Here is a 23791-nt window from a genome sequence, read left to right on the forward strand (position 1 = left end):
CTGTGCACGCATTGGCGCTCGAAACTCCTCTTCTGAATACATTTTCTGACTGCATCGACGTCACCGAGTCTAGACCGATCTTGTGCCGCCTGCACAGAAGGATTCGAGATTCAATGATCTGCGGCCTTTCCCTAGCCAGAGCCGCGAATCGAGCATGCTTCGTCGGCTTCGTCTCGAGTGTCAGCGACTGATACATCATTTCGTACTCCCTCCATCTGTCTAGATACGTAGAGGATCGCGCACTTTGCACAAGCATTGCGCAGAGTCAATCGTTCGCGACATACCAACGGCGAACTCCATGTCTATCGTTATCGCCTCGGTAGCGCCATAAGCTCCCGAGCTCCCCCAACTCCACAGACCCATCGTAGCTTCCGTCCACGTCCCTTTGGACGCCGTGCCGCAAAGATGCCGACCTCGATGCCCGCCCCTTCGATTCGCATCCCAATGGAGCTTCTGACCCCAACTGCCTTTGCGCAGTTCGGTGCTGTCATCGAGAACCCGACCACATCACCGTCCGCGAAGCTGCCCATCCCGCAACGCATACCACCGCCGGACGCCGTCGCCGCCAATCAGGGCTCGGCCACCAAATACCTCGATGTCACACACATGTCCAACTTGTACAGCCTTGCGCCGAGCAAGAAACCTGCCAAGGCAGTAATGAACATGTTTGTTTGCTCGCCGCGCAACCTCCGGCCGCACGAGCCGAGCATGAGCATGCCCAGCTCGTGGGGAGACCTGGACCTAGATGAAGACGAGGAAGGATGTGGGGACTTCCAGAGGCAGCTATTGGACGTGACCATTCTCGAAAGACATCCGTTCACCACGCAGACATTCATACCCATGGGCCTGTCGCAGCAGGAAAGGCACACACAGTATCTTGTCATAGTGGCTCCAACACTGCCGGCAAGCGCATCGAGAAGGCACACAGGCAGAGCGCCGCCATATCCTACACCCCACATCGAACGGAAAAGGAGTGTCATGGACATCTTCGCGCGCGCGAGGCCGAGCCCGTACTCGAACGAGACTGTGCCTACCCAGAGCCAGTTCTCACGGCTGCACCCGTCAACGCGACCCAAGGGACCTGGCCTGCCAGACCTCAAGAACCTTCGCGCCTTCGTTGCAAACGGCAGTCAAGCAGTGACATACGGGGCTGGGACATGGCATGCGCCGATGATCGTGATCGGAGATCGGCCGATCGACTTTGTGGTCGTACAGTTTGCGAATGAAGTAGGCAACGAAGACTGTCAGGAAATCGTGCTGAAGCCAGACCAAACCGCTTCCGAGGGGGTTGTGGTAATGGTGGATACCGATTCGGCTGGAGCTGTGCAAGTTAAGGCTGGGGTTGGCTCTGTAAAGGCTAAGCTATGATGCTCCTGCTCTATTTTCTCGCTTCTGATGACTACCCCCCTAATTTGACCCGATACCATATTTTAATGCAAGCGTTGATGAGGATGCAGCGGTTCGGAAAAGATCACGACTGTAGCATGAACACAACCCTAACATGTGAATGGCCAGTGTTAGGGCTTCCAACAAGATCTTGTGTCCGACAAGCTTTCCAGTTATCGCAATCGTACCTCTGGTAGATGCTACTGCAAGAATGACAAGGATGATACAGATCTCGCTTGTTTTACCGCATCGAAATCATAGGGCCTCCCGTTGCTCCATCTCACGCTGTCGGAACCAATAGAACGGATGGTGTCCACTGTACCTGCCGCAGTTCTTCTACTCTCGACACGTATAGCTCTGTTCATACATCTACACATAACCGTGCGCAAGTTCCTCCAACCCCCGAGCGGCTCCTCACGTCCGTCCGTACAATGGAAGAAGCAGATCTCGTGATCATAGGTGCAGGCATCTACGGCCTCACAACTGCTCACACATACCACCGCCTACATCCTTCAGCCAAAATACTCATTCTCGACTCTGCGCCATCCATTGGCGGACCATGGGCACCGAATCGTGTGTTTCCCGGTCTCCGGACCAACAATCTGTGGGGCATGTACGAACACCCTGACTTCCCCATGGATGAAGAAAAGTTCATGGTGAAAAGGGGAGAACACATTCCTGCCGCGAAGATGTTCGACTACCTTTGTGCTTTCATGAAATGGGCCAATGTAGAGCAATTCGTTAGAGGGCGAACAACTGTTGAGATCATCGAGAGGGATGAAGATGGGGATGGATGGGTTTTGCATTGCGCGGCATCCCCGTTGAATAAGAAGGGCACCCAGATCAAAGTGAAGAAACTGGTCATTGCAGTTGGTACCACGAACAAGCCACTATTACCGGATTACCAAGCATCGACAAACTTCAGATCATTGGTCATCCATGCTGCAGACTTCCCGGAACATCACCAAGTCATTGCGAAACCAAGCAAGCATACCGTCATTGTTGGATCTGGAAAGTCAGCATGGGATGTAGCGTACGCATGCGCTAGCCAACCATCAGCTACAGTGACCTTACTCATTCGTCCTGATGGCAACGGCCCGGTATGGATGACCCCTAGTCATGTCACACCATTGGGATTGTGGCTGGAGAAATTGGTACATACACGTTTATTTGGCTTCATGTCTCCTTGCCCTTGGGCAACCACGACAGGCATTGAAGGCTGGCTGCGCTCCTTTTTCCATCGCACGTGGCTCGGCAGGAAGATAGTGAGTGCTTTCTGGAACATACTTGGAGAAGATGCGATCGCGCTAAACGGGTTGGACAAACACCCTGAGACGAAGAAGTTGCGGCCTTGGAGAGGTGCTTTCGAAGTCGGCAATGCGTTATCGATTCACAATTATCCGGATAGCTTTTTCGAGTTGGTCAAAGACGGAAAAGTCAAAGTGATCGTTGACGACATTGAAAGCCTGTACGGAGAGCGACAGGTTGTACTCAAGTCAGGGAAGGTGTTAGAGGCTGATGCAGTCGTTTGTGCAACAGGCTGGCAAAAGGGATACACCTTCCGCTTCGAACCTCAAGAGCTGGAGAAGGAATTGGGCTTACCTAGTACACTTGCACTCACGCCGGAAGAGACAGAGCTTATACGAAAGTCAAAGGAAACTCTGTACACCGAGTACCCTTACCTGAAAGAGAGGGATACGAGCCGTATACATCACCCCGATCCCTCCCTTCGTTACGCTGAACAGCCTTCTTCAAACGCCCAACCGTACCGCTTACACCGCTTCATGGTCCCACCAAAAGCCATGGAAGAGCGCAACATCGCCTTCGCTGGTGCAGCCCATTGTCTTTTTACCTTCCCGTGCGCATACATACAAAGTCTCTGGATCACCGCCTATTTCGACGGTACCCTATCTCTGCCCTCTTCATCAACCAAGGCACTTGAGGAAACATATCGGAACACGCAGTACTGTGTTCTCCGCGGCGCAATGAGTTATGGGCATACACTACCCGATCTTGTCTTTGATACGATGCCTTACCTTGACACGCTGCTCGGAGATCTGGGTATGCAGGAGCGGAGGAAGGGTGGAGGTGTGAGGGAGTGCGTGAGTAGCTATGGCCCGGAGGACTATCGCGGGCTGCTGGAAGATGCCGAAGTAAGGATGAAGACTAAGAAGGGCTCTCTGAAACAGTAGGTCTTATCGATGCACGGGTTAAAGGTTAGAAGACAGCAATGAGTGGCTGGGATGAGTTGTGGTAAACAAAGAACGGTTTGATGTGTACATTAGTCGGACATGCAATTAGCGTATGGATTCAATGCGAAGCCAGGAGGTCTTGAGAGATCCTACAGCTGTGCTATGCATGTGCCTGAATTAATTCGTGGCAGTTCCACCTATCGCGCGGCGAAGCACTACCTAGGTACCTTGCAGCACGCAGAACATCATCCGTTTATCACCTAGGCAGACATCACTGTACGTATATACGGTATTGAAGGAAGTATAGGCTTTGTGAGTTTGCAAGGTATCGTTTCAAGAGGGCGCGAGAGGTGCGGTGCTTGCTCCAGATTTCACCAACCTGTACTCCTCGCAGACAAGGGCGGACACACCTCGCTCATACCTGTCCATGATAAATGACGCAGTGGGGGCAAAGTTCTTGCCACCTACTGTTAACAGGTCTCTTCCGTCTGATTAGGTCGCGAAGTCCGCGTCCATACGAGATGATTCAGGTGTTGTGGCGATCGCAGCAGGTAGGGCGGAGTGTTTCGGAGGGAATGAGCAGGGGCCGGGCCGCATGCCAAGCCCCACCCTCACCAGTAACTGCCTCTTCGAGACAAACCTCACAGGGAGACGATGCTCCCACACCAACCATTTGCTATCTCGCATATCGCGCCCACGACTGCAATATAAACGGAAGCTTGGTAAGGCTTGGCAGCGAGTCCATGGGGGAGACCGCCGGACGCTGCAGGCCACTCGTCATTTGTGGTCGCAAATGCTCATCAGCTAGATCTTATCGCAATCATCGATCTCCCACCTAATGAGCCAATTATAGTTGCTATGTAGCTCTTCACCTAGGATCTTCATCCATGTAACGCCATCAGGAAGATCACCCGGCACCGGCACCGGCGTAGTCTCAGCCTAGAGGCTGGAGATTTGTACTGCCACAGCAGCAGCTGACTGGCCTTCCGCCTATGTTTCCCAGATTTCTTTTCCCTCTATCTCGATGGCACATGGCGTTCACCGACGTTGGCACGTGAAACCAGCCACTACCGGCCGAACTCACCACAATATCCCCTAGGGCCGGAGACACTACTATGCAGAACCAGTTGTACGATAGTGTGCCAAAACAGCTTCCCGTTTGGCGACGAGCACGGGATCTCCGGGGTATCGATAGTCATGCAGTAGATAAGCACCACATCGACGGATGGCTGCATGAAGGATGCTAGGCTGTAGAAGGAACTTATAACTGCAACAGTACCAATCACCGCCGTACACTGCTTTTCTCCTTCTACATGCAGAAGGAGCATCGAATATCCCCTGTTCTAGCGGTCTTGGGACCAGTAGCATACCTGGACCACACGACAACAATGTGGCAAGGTTGGTGTATACCACCACATCGAAGTCGCAAGACTAGAGAGTGACCAGTCGAGTACAAATAGGAGGCTGTCTTCCTCTCATTCTCAGGCCAGTCCTCATCAGAGAACCAGCAGTCTTTCGCTTCCAGCTCCAGTCCCACTCCAGCTTTCCGGCCAACCTCCTTCAAGATGCAGATCAAAGATCTCCTCACCGTCCTCGCCATCCCAGCGGTGGTGCTCTCCGCCGCCATCCCTCAGGATCCTACTGAGATCCCCGACTGGGACAACGGCAGCCAGGAGGACATTGTCGGTGGAACAACCGCTAGCGCGGGTGAATTCCCCTTCATCGTCTCCCTCCAGCGCTCCGGCTCCCACTTCTGCGGTGGCACCCTTCTGAACGCCAACACCATCCTCACAGCTGCTCACTGCGCTGTTGGCCAGACTGCCTCCAGCCTCACAGTTCGCGCTGGTTCCAACGTAAGTTTCCACCTTGGCCATGAGATTTGTTTAGGCTGACAAGTTGAATCCAGAGCCGTACCTCCGGCGGTGTTGTTGCCCGTGTTTCCTCCATCAAGGTCAACCCTGGCTACGTAGCGAGCACCTACAACGGTGATGTCGCCATCATGAAGCTGGCCACCTCCATCCCTACCAGCTCCACAGTCTCGTACGCTACGCTCCCCGCGTCCGGATCCGACCCTGCTGCTGGAACCACCCTCACCGTTGCTGGCTGGTAAGTTTTGTCATTCTTATCTGTTCAGAATCTGTCCGAAACACATAGCTAACTTTCAAATTAGGGGTACTACCTCTTCCGGCGGCCAGTCGCTCCCCGTCAACCTCCTCAAGGTTGATGTTCCTGTCGTCTCTCGCAGCTCCTGCCAGTCTTCTTACGGCACCTCGGCTGTTACCGCCCAGATGTTCTGCGCCGGTCTCTCCCAGGGTGGAAAGGACTCTTGCCAGGGTGACTCCGGCGGTCCTATCGTCAACAAGTCCACCAAGGTCCTCCTCGGTGCCGTTTCTTGGGGTGATGGCTGCGCTGCCCCCAACGCCCCTGGTGTGTATGCCAACATTGGCCAGGCTACTCTCCGTAGCTTCATTGCTGCCAACTTGTAAAGTGCTTAACACTTGGTGGAGACCAGGAAGCAAACGAGTATCGCAAGGCTGGGAATGGTGGTGACAGAGTGGAGGGAAAACTGAAGTGACGATCGATAAGATTCTTGTATATACAGCTTATAGCCAATTTGACTGTCACATCCTTAGCTATGTCTTCACTCCTTAACCTTTTCTTCTGTGAACATGAACCTAGTCTAGACTCGTCATCTGGTATTGATAGAAGGGCACTAGAGCTGACAGAGAATGAGCTTCGTGCAAAGGGAGATTTCAACACGCATCTCTTTGAAGTCTACACTGCCTTCAGGTCTTGTTTACTTCAGCTATTACCTTACTATAGACGCCAGTGCACCTGTTCAGTTTCTTTCTTGTGTAAGGTGGTCGTATGGCGCGTGAGGAGAGGGGCGGGGGATAGTCCGACCTCGGCCCCTGTCCAGGTGCGCGATCAATTGATCTAGCCTTTCTCGGAACGAACGGCGTCATCACATCTCCCCTAATCGACTTGACACGCCTTTATCCTCAACGGCTGCGCAGTGAACCCCTGATCTGTGCCACCATGTCTTCGCGACTTCTTAAACTTCCGCGGGAGCTTCGAGATCTTATTTATGGATACGTCCTCGTATGCGATGTGATTCCTGTTCAAAGCGCAGCTGTCCTATTGGAAGCCCCGGCTTGCCGCAGTACCCGTGGTCTCGAGAAAGCTTACCCGTTGAGACGTCTACGCGCCCACCGACGGATCTGGCTGACACCTCGCTTCGACATTGGTCTGACCTCCGCGGAGTACGACTCGAGGGATGGGCCTACGAACATCCGAATGACTTATCAACTTGCAATTCCATCGGACACGTCGTCCAACCACATCGAAATTCGGTTGTTGCAAACATGCCGGCAGATCTATCACGAAGCTAGAAAGGTCTTTTATGGACAGAATATCTTCAGCTTTACGGAAAGCCTCAGCATACCGACCGCTTTCGCGTTCTTGTGCGACAGGCCTGCCGAATCCCTCAAGCTTATTTCATCCATGGAGCTTGCGTTAGTGGAAGCGAGCAATATGAGAGGCACCATTGGAGCTCATTATCCCGTTCTCCGCAGGTCAACGGACTCGCTTGTGCTGCAATTCGCTTACAACCACTTCACGGACCTCTGTACTCTCTTGTCCACCACGCGCATGGGGTTACGGAGGCTTCATCTAATGATCAGCAGTTCCCATCAGCGCTATGACACTGCGCCTTCTTCAGCGGAAGAGTGTTTGTCGTGGGAAGCACAGATGACCGTTGGGCCAAGACCATGGGTCGCTTCCTGGATCGAACCGTTATTGAAAGTCGAAACGCTCGAACACCTCAACGTACAGTGGAACTTTGATCGTCCGCGGCTGCGAAGAGTGGCAGATACAATATCTCACATGCGGTGCCACATGCTTGCACAACCACGCAGCAAGCTAGCGGATGGATCAGGCTCATGCATCGATTCCAGGCTTGACTTCCAGGTGCATTACCGAGTCGCCGTGCAGAATGGCATCTCCATCAGCCGTGAATTCTCCAGGCAAGAGATGTTCAGCAGCGATTGCGAGTCAGAAGATGACAGGGTTCGATCGAGCGAGGAAGACTTAACGACTGCTTGGCAACGACAGGTCCGAGAGACGTTCAAGGCCTCGGGATGTCTTTAGCCTAGGGCTTATCAGCAAGGTTCTGTTAGGAGAATAGTTCCACGTTGTGGTGGCTTTATAAGCACGTCGTGACACCATTCGATGTACCTAGGGGCTGAGACCTCGGCATGTAACTGGAGATTGGTAGAGTTCCGAAAAGAAAGATCGTGCAGCGACGCGATTGTCAAGCAAGGAGCTCTTGCCAAGTAGCCTCCATCAGGTTAGTGCCCCGCTTTGGTAGCACGTAATCCCTGCAAGCTAACGGTCCGCAGGCGCATTCCAAAATATCCACCTCAGACCTGGGCATAGGAGGCACAGCATGACAGAGGCAATGTTTGCTGCATCAACTACGCCGCAGCACAATGGCGATTGTTAAAATCCTGTGCTCCCTCAGCTCTGGTCAAAATTTACCTGCAGCTCTCAGCCGCGCGTGCTAACACGAAATTCCAAGATCGTGCGTTTCACCCGTACGATCCGTCCAAATGTTCGGCTTTTCAGGGTCCAACCTTCCATTCAGCTCCTCATGGTCTCAGCAACCCCTTCATCATTCCAACATCTCTCGAGACATTTTATCTCCTTCCCCATCAGCTATCATGTCGTACGGAATCATGGAGCTTGCACACAGCAAAACATTAATCGCGTCACTAGCATTGGCAACTCACTATGCTCTTCACCGAAGTGACTGGGATAACACCTTCCACACAGTTATTGGGTTCTGGACTTTCGCCTTTGGAGGCATTGCAGCTCTGGAATATGTTGCTGATACGTCCACTAAATCTCTTGGTGTCGCAATCCAGCTTGCCGCAAGGACGGCAACATTCTATTTCGCCATCTTGATTGCCAGCATATTACTGCATAGGGGATTCTTCCATCGCTTGCGGAAGGCAAGCGCTTCGTTGACGTTGATCAAGTAGGATTTGCTGACATTGCAAAGTTCCCTGGCCCCTTCCTCGCCCGATTCTCAAAGTCATACGGCATCTCGGTCGGGGTACTTTCGACCAACTTCCAGTATTTCTCATGGCTCGACTCTTTACCCCAGCAGTACGGAGAAGACGTCATTCGTACTGGTCCTAGAGGTAAGCCCAAGACAATGAAGGTGTGTGTGACACAGACACTGACTTTGCCTGTCCAAATGTAGAAGTCACGGTCTACTGCGCTGACGCAGTTCCTCTGATCCATGGAGCGACTTCGAAGTGCAAGAAGAACACTATATACGACAGTATTTCCGAAGTGGCAGGGCGTTCTCTTCATTTCACAACTAACAAAGATGAACATCGACAAAGGCGCAAGATGTGGGATCGTGCATTCAACGCAAATGCTCTCCGCGAATATGAGCCTCGCTTGAACCGCCATGCTCTTACTCTCATGTCCAAGCTCAAAGAGCGAGCTACACGATCTTCAGTTCGAATTACAGACTGGGTCAACTTCTACAGCTTTGATGTTATGGGAGATGTCGGCTTCAACCGCAGCTTTGACATGATGAAGAAGGGTAAAGAAGATCCTGTCATCAAGCTATTGCATGAGAGCCACGCACCCATAAGTGTCTTTGCGCACATCTCTTGGGCGATGCGGCTTATCGCACTAACACCTGTCGGTTCTGGACCCCTCTTTGAGCATATAGCCTGGAGTGCAAAGGTTCTCGAAGAGCGGAAAAAGGTACGCATGCCATGGCGATAACCTCCATCTTAACGAAGCTTTCTCACGAATACCAGGATACACCCAAAGAGAAGGACGTTTTCTCTTCTCTGCTGGACCCAAATGACGACCGGATAACGCCCGAGATGAATTCTGATTCGCGGCTTCTGGTCATAGCGGGCAGGTAAGCAACCCCATGAAGTACTTGGTGCCAGGCGTTACGAGGTTTTGCCTAGATACGGCATTGCACTTGATCCTGTTGCAACCTCCAGCTAAAGTCCCGAATACTGACATGATCATCAGCGATACCGTGGCTGCAACGTTATCATTTCTTTTGTACGAGCTGTGCAAGAATCTGGAGACCCAAGCCAAGCTGCGCACCGCAATTGATGAAATCGAAACGAAGAAAGCGCATCTTAATGTTGAAGACGTCACCGAGTGTGCTTACCTGGACGGGGTAATCAACGAGACTTTGCGCCTTCATCCTGCTGTAAGTATTCACCCAAGGAGGCCATCATTGACATCATTAACACATTCAGACACCCTCCGGAGCGCAGCGCGAGACACCACCTGAGGGAATAACTCTACCCAACGGCACATATATACCCGGAAGAATTAACGTATGGATGCCGTTCTACAGCCTGCAACGCGACCCACGATACTTTGAAGAGCCGCTGTCTTTCATGCCAGAGCGATGGACCTGCGAACGACCTGGTGCTATCATCGACAAACGTGCCTATCTGCCTTTCTCCATTGGACCGTACAACTGTATCGGACAGAAGCTAGCCATGATGGAGCTGCGAAGTGTCACTGCCAATCTTGTTAGATCATTCGAGATCTCTTTTGCTGAGGGTGAGGATGGCAGTACAATCGAGAACAAGACCCGAGACTGCTTTACTATCATAGTGGGGAAGCTAGATGTCAAACTCACGCCACGGTACTGAGGTTGCGCGAAAAAAAGAGCGACGTGCATTTGGTTCAACTTCGTCAATGCTGCTATTGCATTTTCGTTGTTCCAGGCAAAGTAGGCTTTCTTAATGCAACGGCTATGTATTTTCTCCATGAAGCTCCAAAACACGAGTCCGAAATGTCCGCTCTTGTCTTATCTCAACATCCTTCACACATGCTTGCTATACACGTTCACTCCCTGACAGAGGAGGCATACTTTCACATGCTCCACGACGTCATCCACACTATCGCATTTCCCACACTTCCCCTCCACGTGCGACCGCTGCCTTGCTTTTGCGAGTTTCCTGAGAAAGTCCTCTCGACACCGAAAACACTGCCAGTCTTGATCGCATGCACAACCTCGGTGTCCCTCTCCGAGATCCAGGACCGACCTCCTTGCGCAGAACCCGCACACTGGCACGCGCGCTCCTTCCGTCATCAGGAGATTCCGCTCGAAGTCTCGCTCTACCTGCGCATGATGCGCGACACGACAGCCGTTGCAGACCAGGAAGGTACCCCGCTCCCGAGCATGTGTTGCACAGGGTCGCAACTCACCGAAATGGCGCTTCATCCCCGGGAGCAACTTTTGATCGCATGCTACTCCCGCGTCGCGTCTTGCCAATACGCCAGCGCGCTGCCTACCCCGGAAAAAGAACGCGTAGTCGGTAATGCTCTGCTTCATCCGTACCGCTTCTTCCCAGTCATCCTTTTTCTTCCTGTTCCAAGCTTGAATGAGGTCTGGATAGTTTGCGGCGACGAAGTCTTTCCTTGCAGAGAGCGGCGGGGTCGTGATGATACCGGCGTTGTCGGGCTCGAAGCAGATCATGTCTAGATGTTTGGGTGTGACGTCAGTCTGTGCCTCACATGTATTTCGTGCAGATTACATTACAGTAGGCGCCTTGATCAGCGATAATCGCAGTAGGTATGGGTAGTGGGGCGGAGGAGGCCGTGATCAGTCCGACGCTTCTGTGGACCGCCTCGATGTCTGGTAGAGAATTTGGGTTGGACATTATGCTTGAGGTGGAGACAATTGGGTGGATACGCTGGGTGTCAGGACCGACAGTGACAGTGAGGTGGATGTCTAGCGAAGTCCACGAATTCTCGGAGGTCACGTACGCTATATCCGTAAATCACCTGGACTTACATTGGTCTAGTTTTCACTTTGCGAGTGACCCCCAATGCGACGTTTCTGTTCCAAGGTTGGACGCTCGTAGTGGGGCGGGCATCCACTCCCCGTAGCACTGCGCTGAACTATGGTCGACGAGCCTCGAACGATTACTATAAAGCGAAAAAGGAAACCGAAAGACGTTAAAAAGCTGAATTGAAGTTGCGAGATGCAGTGCGAACTCTACGTCACCTAAAGTGGCTCGCTCCCTCCGTCACAAGGATCTACTAGGTATTGTCACAAACGCGACTTCAATCTTTGCGATTCTACCTTTCGTTCCAAATTCTTTTTCCTTCTACCACCTCTGACTGACAGCGTATTACCTACAAAATGGCGGAACGCGAATACGGTGCTTCGCGAACTACAGTAACGGAAGCATCTAACATTATCTCGGTACTCAAAATCAACGTCAACGCATATCCATACAGTATCATCACACGGCGTCCTCGTCACAACGCATCTGACGCGGTCAAATCTCCTCCAGACGCTTCCAAATTCAAAGCACGATCAGACAGCCTGGTGACCGGCACTGAAGCGCGCCAGACTGCGAAAAAGGTTAGCGATCCTACCGCCCCTCTACCGGCGTCCGGTAGTGACCAGCCCGCTCCCAACTATGGCCCTTCTTGCTACTTCCGAGACAGCTTCTTCACCTTCAACCCCAACACTGTAGACTTGAACAGAATCGGCATTGCGTACGAGTACGGCGACTACTATTACATCTGTCTCGAACTACCACATCCTTCCTCCGGCGTATTCATGGAACAAAGCGGCTTCGTTCTCCGCAGCGTTGTTGGACCTTACCTCGCGGCCGAGTGGGCATCGGTAACGAAGGAGCATATTGGAGAATATGGGATCGCTGTCTGCGGTGACGACAGAAGGTGGAAGGTTCACGGTCAAGTCCTGCGGGCTGTGCAAAATAGCTGTCGCAAGACGGCAACAGCCCTGTACCACACGCCTGGGTGGCTCAGTCAATGTCATGAAGAGGAAGTGAGGTATAACCTTGGTCGGTGGTTCAAGCAGGCAGTCCATTCGGTCTATCATCACGAGAAGGAGAGGACGAATCCAAATGACGAGGAGGCAGACAAGTTCATGGAGGAGTTTATGGTGTTTGATTAGCGAGCATGGGCAGTGCATGAGCAGGGTGGCTACAACCAAGATCTTTGGATTGTATAGGGAGATGTGAATGACTTTTGGAGGATATAGAGCCAGTGATATTGGCATTGGACTTTTCACAGGTCATATGAGCATCCAGTACTTCTGGCGGGTGGGCGCACCCTTCTTCCTGGGTCTTCTTAGATCCCATGGTCAACAGTGCCATAAGCCCAACTCAACTCATCTATTTCCGAACTCATTAGGACCTTTTTGCTTTGCTTTTGTTGTGAAAAAAGCCAATCGCACTACTAGAATGAGCTATTTCGTATCGGGACTATTCGCATTCACTCGGTGTCATGACTTTGATCGCTACCTAGCAGGGGTCTACGCTAGACTGGGACTGCCTCTCCGAGCTACACAATACCTGCCTGTGTACTCTTGCCAGGGCACGAGATCGCATTCGATACAAAGTGAATCCATGTTCAAGCTGTGATCACTTTCTGGTGCCTAACACATGTCACAGCTGACGCTTCCCGCCACTCTCCTCTCTAGATATATACTCGGCTACTATGCCCACATAAAGTCACTAACACTCACAAAACCGACTTACTCAACTCGTTAACACTCAAAGGACGCTCTTCAATTTTGTTTCAATATGGACGCCCTATACCCCAGCGAATCCTGTCCCCAGAAAGCCCCGGCCGAGAAGCGTCGCTGGAACTACGATGAGGAAAGCCAACTCATCCGTCTCATTGAGATAGAGACAATGACTTATGAACAAGCAGCTAAGGTCATTCACCGTACCGCACATGCTACTCAGCATCGTTACGCCATCATCCGACAAAGAGACGTGAGCGCCACCATAAACTGGACTCCCGAGCTCGATGCGGCTGTGATCGACGGACACCGCCGCATGCAAAAGCCCAAAGCCATCTCTCGCGAGATGAACGTCCCGATTGAAGCGATCCAATCTCGATGGCAAGCCCTCAAGGTTATGAAAAAAGTACCGCAGGATGTCATCGATCTACAGCGGCGCAAAAAGCTTTGTCATTTCACTCCGGAAGACGACGAAGCGATTCTGCGTTTGTATGTAGAGGGCAAAGAGGACAAAGAGCTTGCGCAGATGTTGAAGATAAAGGGGAAGAGTCAGACAGAGGTAATAAACAGAAGAAGGAAGTTGGTCGCTGAGAGTTCGCCGATATACAGGCGATTAGTAAGTATGCGCAACGCTACGTTGGAGGAGAATGGGGTCAAAGTGGAGACGGAGGCACTGGAAGTGGCAGTGGGCAGAGATAAATATGAGTGGATGGAGGAAGGGACATAAATTACTCATACGGAACTTTTTGGGCTAGATAGTTGTACGTGCTAGACATCTTACGCGCCTTTACCCTTACTACTGCTTCCTTTGATCTCATCATCAGCGTCCTGTGGAAATTGCACGCCCATCGCCCTCATCATGTTGCCCGCAGGGCCCGCCATGCCAGCCTGTCCCTTAAACGCCTTCAGCATGTTATCAGCGAGGTTGTAGTCTTCGTCCAGAAGGTCATCGTCATCCTCCTCCTCGTCTTCTTCAGCGACCTCTTGAAGCTTCCCCTTGCCCTTTCCTTTGCTGTCGGACAGGAGACCTGTTCCAGGCTTGTGTTCCGATTTGGGGTTGACGTTTAGCGCGCCATGGCTGAAGAGTTCAGCTTCCATCATCTCAGAGAGCTTCTGGATCTCTTCGTCTTCTTCCTTCTCAGCATCTTGTTCGAGCGCTAGTGCGCGAGCTTCCTCTGTGAGAATGGCCTTCTCCGCCGCGGGTAGCATCATGTACTTTTCGAAAGCTTGTTCGTACTCGGCGTACTCAGCATCGGCTTCTGCGTCGTCATCTTCATCCGTGTCATCCTCATCTTCGCTGTTCCTGGCCTTCGCTTTGCTCTTTCCCTTGCTCTTAGTTTCGTTCTCGGCTGGCGAATCGCTGTCTTCTGGGTCTTCCCATCCTCTGCCGCCAGCGTCAGAGTCATTATCAACATCCATGGGGTCCAGAACGCCATCAGCACCCTCAGCGCCTGCTTCGTTGTCGGCCAGAAAGTCGTTGAAGCGTGCGACCATCTTCTTCAAATTCTCCTCCGCATTCTTGTCACCGAACGCGTCTTTCTTGCCGCTTCCTTTGCCTTCGAGCTCCTTCTCAAACTCGGAGAAGTCGATGTTGAGCCACCCTTCATCGTCTTCACGCTTGGGCCAACCGGCGATTTCGGCGTCGGTAGGAAGTGTGTCGTCACCACTTTCTAAGTCTTCTAGTAGAAGGGCGATCTCACGCGTCGGTTTGCGAGATGTGTATAAAGAGTGCGACAGAAGCATCTGCATGCCTGCTGTGATTTTGATACCGATCTCTGCCTTCTCGGTTGGTCTACCAGACTTGACGAGCTGCTCCAGTGCTGCGTCCCATGGCGCGGGCGGTTCCCAATGCTGACCGAGAAGCTGAGCGTAAAGAACTTTAGTGAAACGAACGCTGACGTCTACAAAGTCTTCTGGTGGGAACGTGAGCGGGGTTTTGGACTTTTCGGGTTGGATGAGCCGGATGGAGATGGGATCTCGAAGATAGAAGGCCTCGACTACTGGTGCGATATACGACGGGTTGCTATGCATGATATGTGCAACCTTCCTTGGCAGAGGAAGAGTCGCATGATGTTGGTTCTCCGAGATGGCAGCCGGGTAACCAGCCAGGCGATGAAATGCCTCCTTTTCAACCTTGATGTACTGCTGTGGTCGTGCTGGTGTGGCTCCGATGATCTGTATAGCTTGTGCTTGAGTCAAAGGGCCGGGCTCCTCTTCTTTTCCGAGTGGTATAATTAGTAGGCGATGACTGTTGATCCAGACTCTGTTCTCGGCAACCTCAGGGCTCAGCCACTTCGGTAACGCATTGGCAGCTTCGATCAGGAGGAACTCTCCATCGCTGTCATATATGCGTATCCATGCGTCCTTGAACTCTTTGCTTAGTTCACGTAGAAAGTAGACAATAAGCCATTCGTCTGCCACACTATCGCCGTAGTTAGAGCGTCCTTTGAGCAGCCACTGGTGTTCTTCGCGAACTAGATCGAGCTTGAGAGAGTCACGCTGCCATATGTACTCTTTGAGAAACTTCTTCTCTAATGCATTTAGAGCGCGTTGGAAAGCTTGTAACCGTTCTCTTGTCTGGATGTCTGAGAGCCTAGAATCGATGATGAAGACCATGTATTCCACGACATCATCGGGCAGCTTTTTGGGAAAGCCATCGAATCCTTCACCAAACCACTTAAGGTCGTCTTGTGGCCCGTCCATGGTCCAGGATATATTCCAGATGGTGCTATCTTTGGTTTTCGGAGCCAGTCAGATGGATCTTGGCTTCGTTGTTGTTCGTTTCGAGACTGAGCCCAACGCTTGTGCGGGTATAGTCGGTTCGGTACTTTTAGGTTGTGTTTTCGTATTGCCACTGTTCTCGAGGGGCGGAAATGCATGTACTTAGTAGCAGAGGAGCATTTATTCCTGGATTGAAGTCTCTGGTGTAGGCGGCAAAGAGGTAACGTGACTTCCAGACGCGCTTTTCGGGTCCTTGCCTGCATGGGCTAGCGGCGGGCAGTATCCCTGTCGTGGTCCAAGCGTTCCTAAACAAACAACATCTGGAGTATGATGAAGTGGAACATGATGCATCCGCACTATTGAGGTGCGCCCCAAAGGACTTTTCTATTTCTCTCACTCATGCGCTGCTAGAGTACATTCTATACCATGGCGCACCTACCGGACACGCCTCGCACCGAGGTTGGCGATATGACGCGCTTTACAGTCAACGAGCCCTCATTCAGCATGGAGGAGACATTCCATGCGCCGACAGACCGCGACAACCTCTTCAAACAGATGGGCGGCGCCCGAACCCCCCGACAGCCGCTTGCATCTCGACGCCAACAGACCGCGAAGAATGAATTCACGCCCATGCTGAAGAGCGCAACCGCGAATCGCACGCGCCAGGTCAACGGACTGCTCGACGGCAAGATTACGACGCCCGCCGCAATGAAGCCAGGCTTCCAAGTGAGCAATACGCCGCTGCCCGAGGCGAGCATGTACGACATACAGTCCAGTTCCTTCGCCGATTCGGTCGATGGCCGGACACAGCTGCCAGACCCCAGCTCGAGTGCTATGAGCACGCCCACCGCGCTACCAAGAAGGGCAGAGGGCGAAATGGACAACGGAAACGGCAATGTGCTAACGCTGAGAGAGCAGGAAGCGGTATGTATATCCGGGCTCACCCGGCCACGACTACTCACAGGTTCTAACACAACTGCAGCGTCTGGAGCAGATCGACAAGGAAAACTTCGGACTAAAGCTCAAGATTCATTTCCTGGAAGAGAACCTGAAGAAGATGGGCCCCGAGTTCAACCGACAAGCCATGGAGGAGAACATCAACCTTAAGTCGGAGAAGGTCACGATGGCGCGCGATATCAAGAACTACTCGAAAGACCTCAAAGCCGCCGAGAGGGAACTAGACACATACAAACAGCAGCTACGGGAATACGCCGAGAAGGTCAAGCGACGGCACGTCGACGAAGGCATGCGGGAAGAGATGGACGAGCTCCGACGGCTAGCCGACGAACGCGTGGCCGAGGTGGAGCGTCTCGAAAGGAAGCTGGAAGAAGAGAGTGGCGACAGCGAGGAGCTGGACAAGGTCAGAGCAGAGTTGGACGAGGCACAAGCAGAGCTCAACCGACGGGACGAGATGCTAGACGACCAGGACGAACAGATCAAGGACTTGGAGGAGAAGCTGAAGAATGCGCAAAGTTCCCAGTCTGCCGGTGACGAGGAGAAGGACCGCCAACTTAGGGACCAAGCCGAACGCATCGCCGAGTTGGAAGAACAGCTGCAATCGGCCAAGCAGTCGCAAGAAGAAGACGCCACAGAAAAGGAGCGGCAGGTGGCTGAACAGGGCGAGAAGATCGAGGACCTCCAGGAACAACTTCGTGCCGTCGAGCGCGAGAAGGACGCTGAAATCAACGCCTTGAAGTCCAAGCTCGACAGCGCCGACGACAGCAAGGACCAGGAAATTCGGGAGTTGAACGAGAGCCTGGATGAAGCGGAACATGATCTCGAGGTCGCAGAGCAGCAAAAACGCCAGGAACTCTCTGTTCTCGAGGAGCGCCTACGTTCACTGGAGCGCGAAAAGGATGCCGAGCTCCGAGAGCTGCAGCGGCGCCTCCAAACCGTTCAAAACGAGAAGGATGCTGAGATGGATGCACTGCGCGAACGTTTGGAGCTTGCGGAGTCTCAGGGAGACAACCAGGTTCAATTGGCGCAGCAATCCGCCAACGATGCCAGACAGAAGGTGGTCGAGATTACTCGTGAAAAGGGCGTTGAGATTGAACTACTGCAATCGAGGGTCGACGCTGCTGAATCCAGAGCCGATGAGCTAGACGACTTCCGGAAGCAGCACCAAGACGCTATGCAGCAGATTTCACGCCTACAACGGGAAGCATCCGCATACGAACAGCAGTTGCAACAGCTTCGACGTGAACTGAACCAGAAAGACCGCGATCTGGATGGGTTGGAAAGAGTACGACGTGAGCGCGATGATGCGACGCAGGAGCTTACCGGCCTTCGCTCAAACCTCAACACCAAAGATGCTCAGGTACAGTCGCTCAACAACGCCATACGAGAACGTGACAATCTTCGCCGTGAGCGCGACAACTTGGTTTCCAAGATGTCGAGCAAAGATGAGCAAGTGGAGGTTTTGCGCAGAGGCAACAACGACCGCGACACATTGGTAGCTACTCTGCGGCAGGAGCGTAAAGACATCGAGAGCGAACTGCGCAACTTACGGTCCGCTGTAGCTGGCAAGGACACCCAGATCGAGGCGCTCCAGAAGATCACGCGCGAACGGGATGCACTATCTCGAGATCTTTCGAACTCGCAATCAACGTTGCAAGCTCGTGAGCGCGATATCGCCGGCCTGCAGAGGAAGATTGAAGCACAAGAAACAACACTCAAGGAGCTCAAACAACTCAGGAATGACCTTAGTGACAGGACCCGGGAGCTGGATACAGCGCGACGAACAATAACCGAGCGCGAGGCCGAGCTTGACGCGTTACGGAGCCATGCCGACGAGCCCGATACCCAAATCGATGTTATGCAGGACCTAGTACGCAAACGCGACGACGAGCTAGAGAATTTGCGCGACGAGCTGAACGAGCAGAGGAGCCAAGTTGATGCCCTACAACGACTTGCAGAGGAGCGCTTGGAAGCACTTGAGGAGCTCAAGGAGAACGCTCGCCGGGAGAAGGACGACTTCGAAGCTGAAATAGAAGTTCTGCAAGAGGATGCCGACGAAGTCGCCGAGGAGAAGGCCTCGCTCGAAGAGAAGATCACCGTTCTGGAATCTATGATACGCGAAAAGGAGAATGAAAACGGGGCCCTGCAATCTCAGACCCGTGCGGCACAGCGCGAACAAGAGGCCGCTCTTAAGAACCAGATTCGCGATCTTGAGGGACGGATCCGCGACAAGGATGCTCAACACCGCAAATCTCTATCTGAAGCCAAGTCGACAGCACGGGAACAGCAATCCGCCCTTGAGCGTCAACTACGAGACCTACAGTCTCATCTCCGTGAGAAGGAATCGCAGCTTCGTCTCATCCAAGCTTCCTCGAAGTCCATCCAACAAAAGGCCAACCAGGATGCGATTGATCTGGACGAACAGGCCGAAGCCCTTACTAAGCGCCATATCAAAGAGATCAACGGTCTCGCCAAGCAGATCCAGTTCCTCCGCGCACGATGCTCGCGAGCAGAGGCGTTCCGGGAAGCCCTTGGGTACCAAAAGAAGTTCTTCTTGATGCAGATTCAGACTTACAATGAATGGTATGTCGCCACCCCCTTTACCAGAGATTCTATGCAGGACAACCACTAACACCTCCCAGTAATCAAGAAGACCTCAATCTCATCTCTCAGATGGGCATCACCCCCGACATCACCGTCCACGACCGTCGACCCAAGCTCAAATCTGCAGCTCTCGCTGTCATCGCCGCTATTCGAATGCAAAAGCTGGCCGATGGCTGGGCACAGAACAGGAAGATACATGAACAGCTCAAGGCAAAGTTGGAGGGTATGAGGCGGAATAGTGGAAGGGGCGCCGGCATGCCGACTAGCGCTAGGAAGAATTTGGGAGCTTCACACCTGAGGATTGCGCGGTAGGACTTGCAGTACCCGTGAACGGTGGGAGGCGAAAGGCGTTCTTTGGTCATTTCTATGCATAGCTTGGTGTTGATCATCATGGGATGGGTGTTGTGGTTTGCCACTGTCGACTTTAGCGTAGCGTTATTGCATGGAATGAAGTCATGACATCTGGATCTGATCTGCTCGGAATGCAGTGCATTGCAACGGTGTTGTTATTTCTTCAGGAAATTGGGTATCATAATTGTTCCATCATCGTTGCGGCCACTAGCCTCTTCTCCTTGCTGCTTCACTGCGTAGTGACCATCTTATTTCTTCCTAGTCATCCCACAAACGCCACAAGCACCTGCGTCCCCGGCGTTGACGTACTGGCTTCCCTCGCAAGCAGCGCTCTTGCATCGCCAGTGGTCGGGTACAAAGTCCTTCTTTAATACGTTTGCGCAAGCGACGCAGGTCAACGCCCCGGCCTCGTTCTCAAGGGAGCACATGGAACAGGCAGAGCTCTGCGGTGATTGGTGCTGGGAGGCAGAAGTGTCTGGTTTGGGGCGGGGTTTGAAGATCTCAGGAAGGGAGTTGCCAGGGCCTGATGATGGTTTTGGGTTGGCAGTGGATCGCGAGGCAGTCTTTGATGCAGTTTGAGTCTTCGTTGGCTTCGGTGCTGGCTTGCTCGAGGCTTTGGACGAGGTTGTCTTCTTCGTTGGTTTGGGCTGCGGCGCAAAACCTTGTATCTCGTCCATCTCCCTCCTTGCATCGCCATCTTTGTCGTCTTCGTCCTCGCAGATCTTGACCAGGGCGCGACCTTTGTCGTCGAACATGCTCTTGCCATCTACGTCTACCGCTGCGCCGTCTTGATCGCCTTCGACGAACTCGTCTTCTGTTTCGCTGTCCGATAACGGTTCCTCTTTCTTTATCACGACCTCTTCCTCCTTCTTGACTGGCTCGAAACGTGCCAATGCCGCCGCAGCTCTGAGATCTCGTCCTCGCGCACTACCAGCGACCCTAGGCTTGCCTTTCCTTGGGACGCCCTTCTCCAGCTTGACTTTTGTGTCATCATCGGCACCCAATGCCTGGCCTCTAGCCCCAAACTTCTTCAGTATCCTTCGTTGCTTCCTCTCCGCATAGCTCAGCATGGGCTTCTCCTTTCCACCCCTCTTCCTCTTGTTTCCCTTCCGTCCATATGTGCCACCACATAGATGCTCGGGTACATCCACAGCCTCCCCATCGCTCGCTTGTAAGGCTCCTGTATCCAGATCTCTACCCCTACCCCACAGTCCTTCGCCAGTGTATCCTTTTGCCCAGAGCGCCCTCAACTCCACCGCGTAGCCATCTCGAACCTTCCAGAAAGCCTTTGAATGATTCATCTGTTTGCAGTGCGCAAGCTCATGAACCATGACCATCTCCACCATCCTCTGGGGCAGCCATCTTCCATTTCGGTCCCTGAGCACCAGTTGTATGACTTCGCCGGCATTGAAATTGCGACCGACAAACTCGGTGTTGTAGGGGAATTCTTCGAGCGCCTGAACAAGGATCATGTGCGATTTCATAAAGGGATAACATATCGCTGCAACGCGGTTCAGGATGTTTTCCGCTGTGGACGATGTCGGGCCGGGCAGTGTGCGTATGAAGTTTATGTGCGCGTTCGGGCGTTGGGTGCGCTCGTTGATGCGCTCGAAACCGAGGACCATTGTAGGGTTTTGCGCATGCGATGACTGGCTTTCGAACGGAGAGGGGCTTAGGAACGGGTGTCGAGTCTAGAATTGCGGTAGTGGTCGTGGCAGGTGCTGCTGGTTGGCGGTTGCTGAGACGGAGATAAGCGTAGAGCGGTGTTAATCCGACGCGACGCGACTATGACACGCTGCGTCATCACCCATCACCCAAGATCTCATCTGGGTAGGAGCATCATCATCCTTCAAACAACCACATTGCGTGTGTAGCGATACATCGGAATGGTACATATCCAATCATCATCCATTAAGCGCAAGTCTACAAGAACGTGCCCAAGTTAACATGGACAGCTTTCACTTGCGTGTACGCAGACAGCGCATACGCGCCCAGCTCCCTCCCAATACCGCTCTGCTTGTAGCCACCGAAGGGGATACCGAAATGCGAGTCCTGACTGCTGTTGATCCAGACCATACCCGCCTCGATCGCACCTGCCACACGATGGCCCCTCATAATGTCCCGAGTGAACACAGCCGCTCCCAATCCGAACTCTGTATCGTTCGCCTTCTCGACCGCTTCGTCTTCCGTTTTGAAGCTCTGGATAACAACAAAGGGGCCGAAAATCTCTTCGCGCACAATCCTCATGTCATTGCTGCAGTTAGCAAAAACAGTCGGCTCGACGAAGTATCCCTTCTCTGGTATGCCGCTCTGCTTGCCGCCCAAGACGAGCTCAGCTCCGTCTGACTTCGCTGTGTCGAGGTATGCGAGGATTTTCTCTTGGGCAGCTTTGCTGACTTGAGGTCCATGGTTGGTGTCGGCATCGAACTGCGAACCAATCTTGGTACCTTCTTTGGTCTGCTTCTTGAATGCTTCGAGAAACTTGTCGTAGATGGTGTCCTGGACATATAGCCGGGATGTCGCTGTGCAGACTTGACCCATGTTACCTTGACAGCTCGGTTAGTCCTGCGTACGGCAAGTGGACGTTGCAAAGAGAAGGGAGCTTACCCATGATACCCATGTGCGACCACTTCACAGCCTGTTCGAGATCGCAGTCATCGAATACAAGAAGTGGGCTCTTGCCGCCAGTCTCCAAAGTGATGTTCTTCAGGTTCGTTGCTGCTGCCTTCATGATGGCTCGGCCGGTAATGGTGCTTCCTGTGAAAGCAATCTTGTCGACATTCGGATGTTCAGAAAGCCGTGAGCCTGCGCTCTTGCCGTAGCCGTTGACGATGTTAACCACACCTGGAGGGAAGCCAGCTTCCTTGATCAAGGTGGCCAGGAATAGTGCCCCAAGTGGTGTCTGCTCTGCTGGCTTGAGCACAACGGTGTTTCCGCAAGCTAATGCTGGACCGAGTTTCCAAGCAGCCATCTATGAGGCTTGTTAGATTTGAATTACACCAGCCGGAGTCGATGGATACATACCATGACAGGGAAGTTCCATGGGATTATCTGTCCACAGACACCAAGGGGTTCGTGTTTGGTATACGCCAGCTTCGCATTGCTCGTCTCAATCGTCTGCCCATACACCTTGTCCGCCCATCCTGCGTAGTATCTGAAGACCGAGATAGTCTCAGCGACGTCTTCGTCCATGGCTTGCTGGTAAGGCTTGCCGTTGTCCCATGCATCGACGGTAGCAAGGATATGGCTGTTCTTCTCGCAAAGGTCACCGAGCTTCCACAGCAGTTGCCCTCGTTCGGCGGCGGAAATGTCGCGCCATGCGGATGACTTGAAGGCAGCTCGTGCTGCGGCGACTGCAGCATCTACATCATCCTCGTTACCGGCGGAGACCTTTGCGATTACGGACTCGTCGTAAGGATTTATCGACTCCAGTGTTGCGCCGGATTTGGAGGGGACAAGTTCGTTGTTGATGAAGAGACCTAACCAATGTTAGTTGTTCACGCCTACAATATTGGGAGTTGTTGATGCTTACCAGTGGGCTGCGTCCACTTCGCGCCATTAGGTGCTGTAAGGTCGATCGACTGGGCCATTGTGGAAAATATGTATGCGGCAGAAGAAGGGTTAAGATGCAGGAAGTGTTATGCAACGAGGATAGAAAGATGCACCTCAAGGACAGAGCTGGACTTTTGGTCTTTTCATAACCTGCGCCCTCAATCAACGCGTCTTCATCACACCCACCCCGCACCGAGGTTACAAGGACGTTTGGTTCCACATGATCATACTCGGACTCGCAATGCCTATCGTCCTACGACAAGAAGCTATGCCCATTGAATTTCCCAAAACAGACAAGAACTTGACCAAGACGCGCTGCCGAAGGCATGTGGTGGTTTCCTGAATGTGGGTCCATCAACAAGGCGTTCCACACGGCAGACCCGGAACTCCAAAGGAACACTTTGGCGTCGACTTGATCAAAATGTCCACAATTTGCGCTGGCCAGTGGCTTCCTCAAGTGATA

General features: G+C 52.8%; 10 protein-coding genes across 10 annotated transcripts; 7 read left to right on the plus strand and 3 right to left on the minus strand.

Annotated features, from left to right (window-relative positions):
- Nucleotides 1-444: 444 nt before the first annotated feature.
- J4E88_001626 (uncharacterized protein) lies at nucleotides 445-1368 on the plus strand (the record flags this gene model as incomplete). The annotated part of the gene is made up of 1 exon (XM_049395295.1): nucleotides 445-1368. The coding sequence occupies one exon, from the start codon at nucleotides 445-447 to the stop codon at nucleotides 1366-1368; it is 924 nt and encodes a 307-aa protein (XP_049259159.1).
- A 449-nt stretch (nucleotides 1369-1817) lies between these two features.
- On the plus strand, nucleotides 1818-3578 carry J4E88_001627 (uncharacterized protein; the record flags this gene model as incomplete). Its single annotated transcript, XM_049395296.1, has 1 exon — nucleotides 1818-3578. The coding sequence occupies one exon, from the start codon at nucleotides 1818-1820 to the stop codon at nucleotides 3576-3578; it is 1761 nt and encodes a 586-aa protein (XP_049259160.1).
- A 1197-nt stretch (nucleotides 3579-4775) lies between these two features.
- Nucleotides 4776-6064, plus strand: J4E88_001628 (uncharacterized protein; the record flags this gene model as incomplete). The annotated part of the gene is made up of 4 exons (XM_049395297.1): nucleotides 4776-4780; nucleotides 5110-5431; nucleotides 5485-5684; nucleotides 5749-6064. The coding sequence occupies 4 exons, from the start codon at nucleotides 4776-4778 to the stop codon at nucleotides 6062-6064; spliced, it is 843 nt and encodes a 280-aa protein (XP_049259161.1).
- A 2932-nt stretch (nucleotides 6065-8996) lies between these two features.
- J4E88_001629 (uncharacterized protein) lies at nucleotides 8997-10285 on the plus strand (the record flags this gene model as incomplete). Its single annotated transcript, XM_049395298.1, has 4 exons — nucleotides 8997-9362; nucleotides 9419-9525; nucleotides 9645-9831; nucleotides 9881-10285. 4 exons carry the CDS (start codon nucleotides 8997-8999, stop codon nucleotides 10283-10285), a joined length of 1065 nt encoding a protein of 354 aa, XP_049259162.1.
- Nucleotides 10286-11784: 1499 nt separating this feature from the next.
- On the plus strand, nucleotides 11785-12570 carry J4E88_001630 (uncharacterized protein; the record flags this gene model as incomplete). Its single annotated transcript, XM_049395299.1, has 1 exon — nucleotides 11785-12570. The coding sequence occupies one exon, from the start codon at nucleotides 11785-11787 to the stop codon at nucleotides 12568-12570; it is 786 nt and encodes a 261-aa protein (XP_049259163.1).
- A 631-nt stretch (nucleotides 12571-13201) lies between these two features.
- Nucleotides 13202-13870, plus strand: J4E88_001631 (uncharacterized protein; the record flags this gene model as incomplete). The annotated part of the gene is made up of 1 exon (XM_049395300.1): nucleotides 13202-13870. One exon carries the CDS (start codon nucleotides 13202-13204, stop codon nucleotides 13868-13870), a length of 669 nt encoding a protein of 222 aa, XP_049259164.1.
- Nucleotides 13871-13920: 50 nt separating this feature from the next.
- On the minus strand, nucleotides 13921-15846 carry J4E88_001632 (uncharacterized protein; the record flags this gene model as incomplete). Its single annotated transcript, XM_049395301.1, has 1 exon — nucleotides 13921-15846. The coding sequence occupies one exon, from the start codon at nucleotides 15844-15846 to the stop codon at nucleotides 13921-13923; it is 1926 nt and encodes a 641-aa protein (XP_049259165.1).
- Nucleotides 15847-16290: 444 nt separating this feature from the next.
- Nucleotides 16291-19737, plus strand: J4E88_001633 (uncharacterized protein; the record flags this gene model as incomplete). The annotated part of the gene is made up of 3 exons (XM_049395302.1): nucleotides 16291-16788; nucleotides 16847-19404; nucleotides 19464-19737. The coding sequence occupies 3 exons, from the start codon at nucleotides 16291-16293 to the stop codon at nucleotides 19735-19737; spliced, it is 3330 nt and encodes a 1109-aa protein (XP_049259166.1).
- Nucleotides 19738-20024: 287 nt separating this feature from the next.
- Nucleotides 20025-21401, minus strand: J4E88_001634 (uncharacterized protein; the record flags this gene model as incomplete). Its single annotated transcript, XM_049395303.1, has 1 exon — nucleotides 20025-21401. The coding sequence occupies one exon, from the start codon at nucleotides 21399-21401 to the stop codon at nucleotides 20025-20027; it is 1377 nt and encodes a 458-aa protein (XP_049259167.1).
- A 298-nt stretch (nucleotides 21402-21699) lies between these two features.
- Nucleotides 21700-23366, minus strand: J4E88_001635 (uncharacterized protein; the record flags this gene model as incomplete). The annotated part of the gene is made up of 4 exons (XM_049395304.1): nucleotides 21700-22322; nucleotides 22384-22747; nucleotides 22801-23255; nucleotides 23309-23366. The coding sequence occupies 4 exons, from the start codon at nucleotides 23364-23366 to the stop codon at nucleotides 21700-21702; spliced, it is 1500 nt and encodes a 499-aa protein (XP_049259168.1).
- Between the last annotated feature and the right edge of the window lie 425 nt (nucleotides 23367-23791).

The sequence above is a fragment of the Alternaria novae-zelandiae genome (assembly GCF_023758075.1).
Source record: "Alternaria novae-zelandiae strain BMP 2774 chromosome Unknown scaffold_2, whole genome shotgun sequence".
Lineage (NCBI taxonomy): Eukaryota > Fungi > Ascomycota > Dothideomycetes > Pleosporales > Pleosporaceae > Alternaria > Alternaria novae-zelandiae.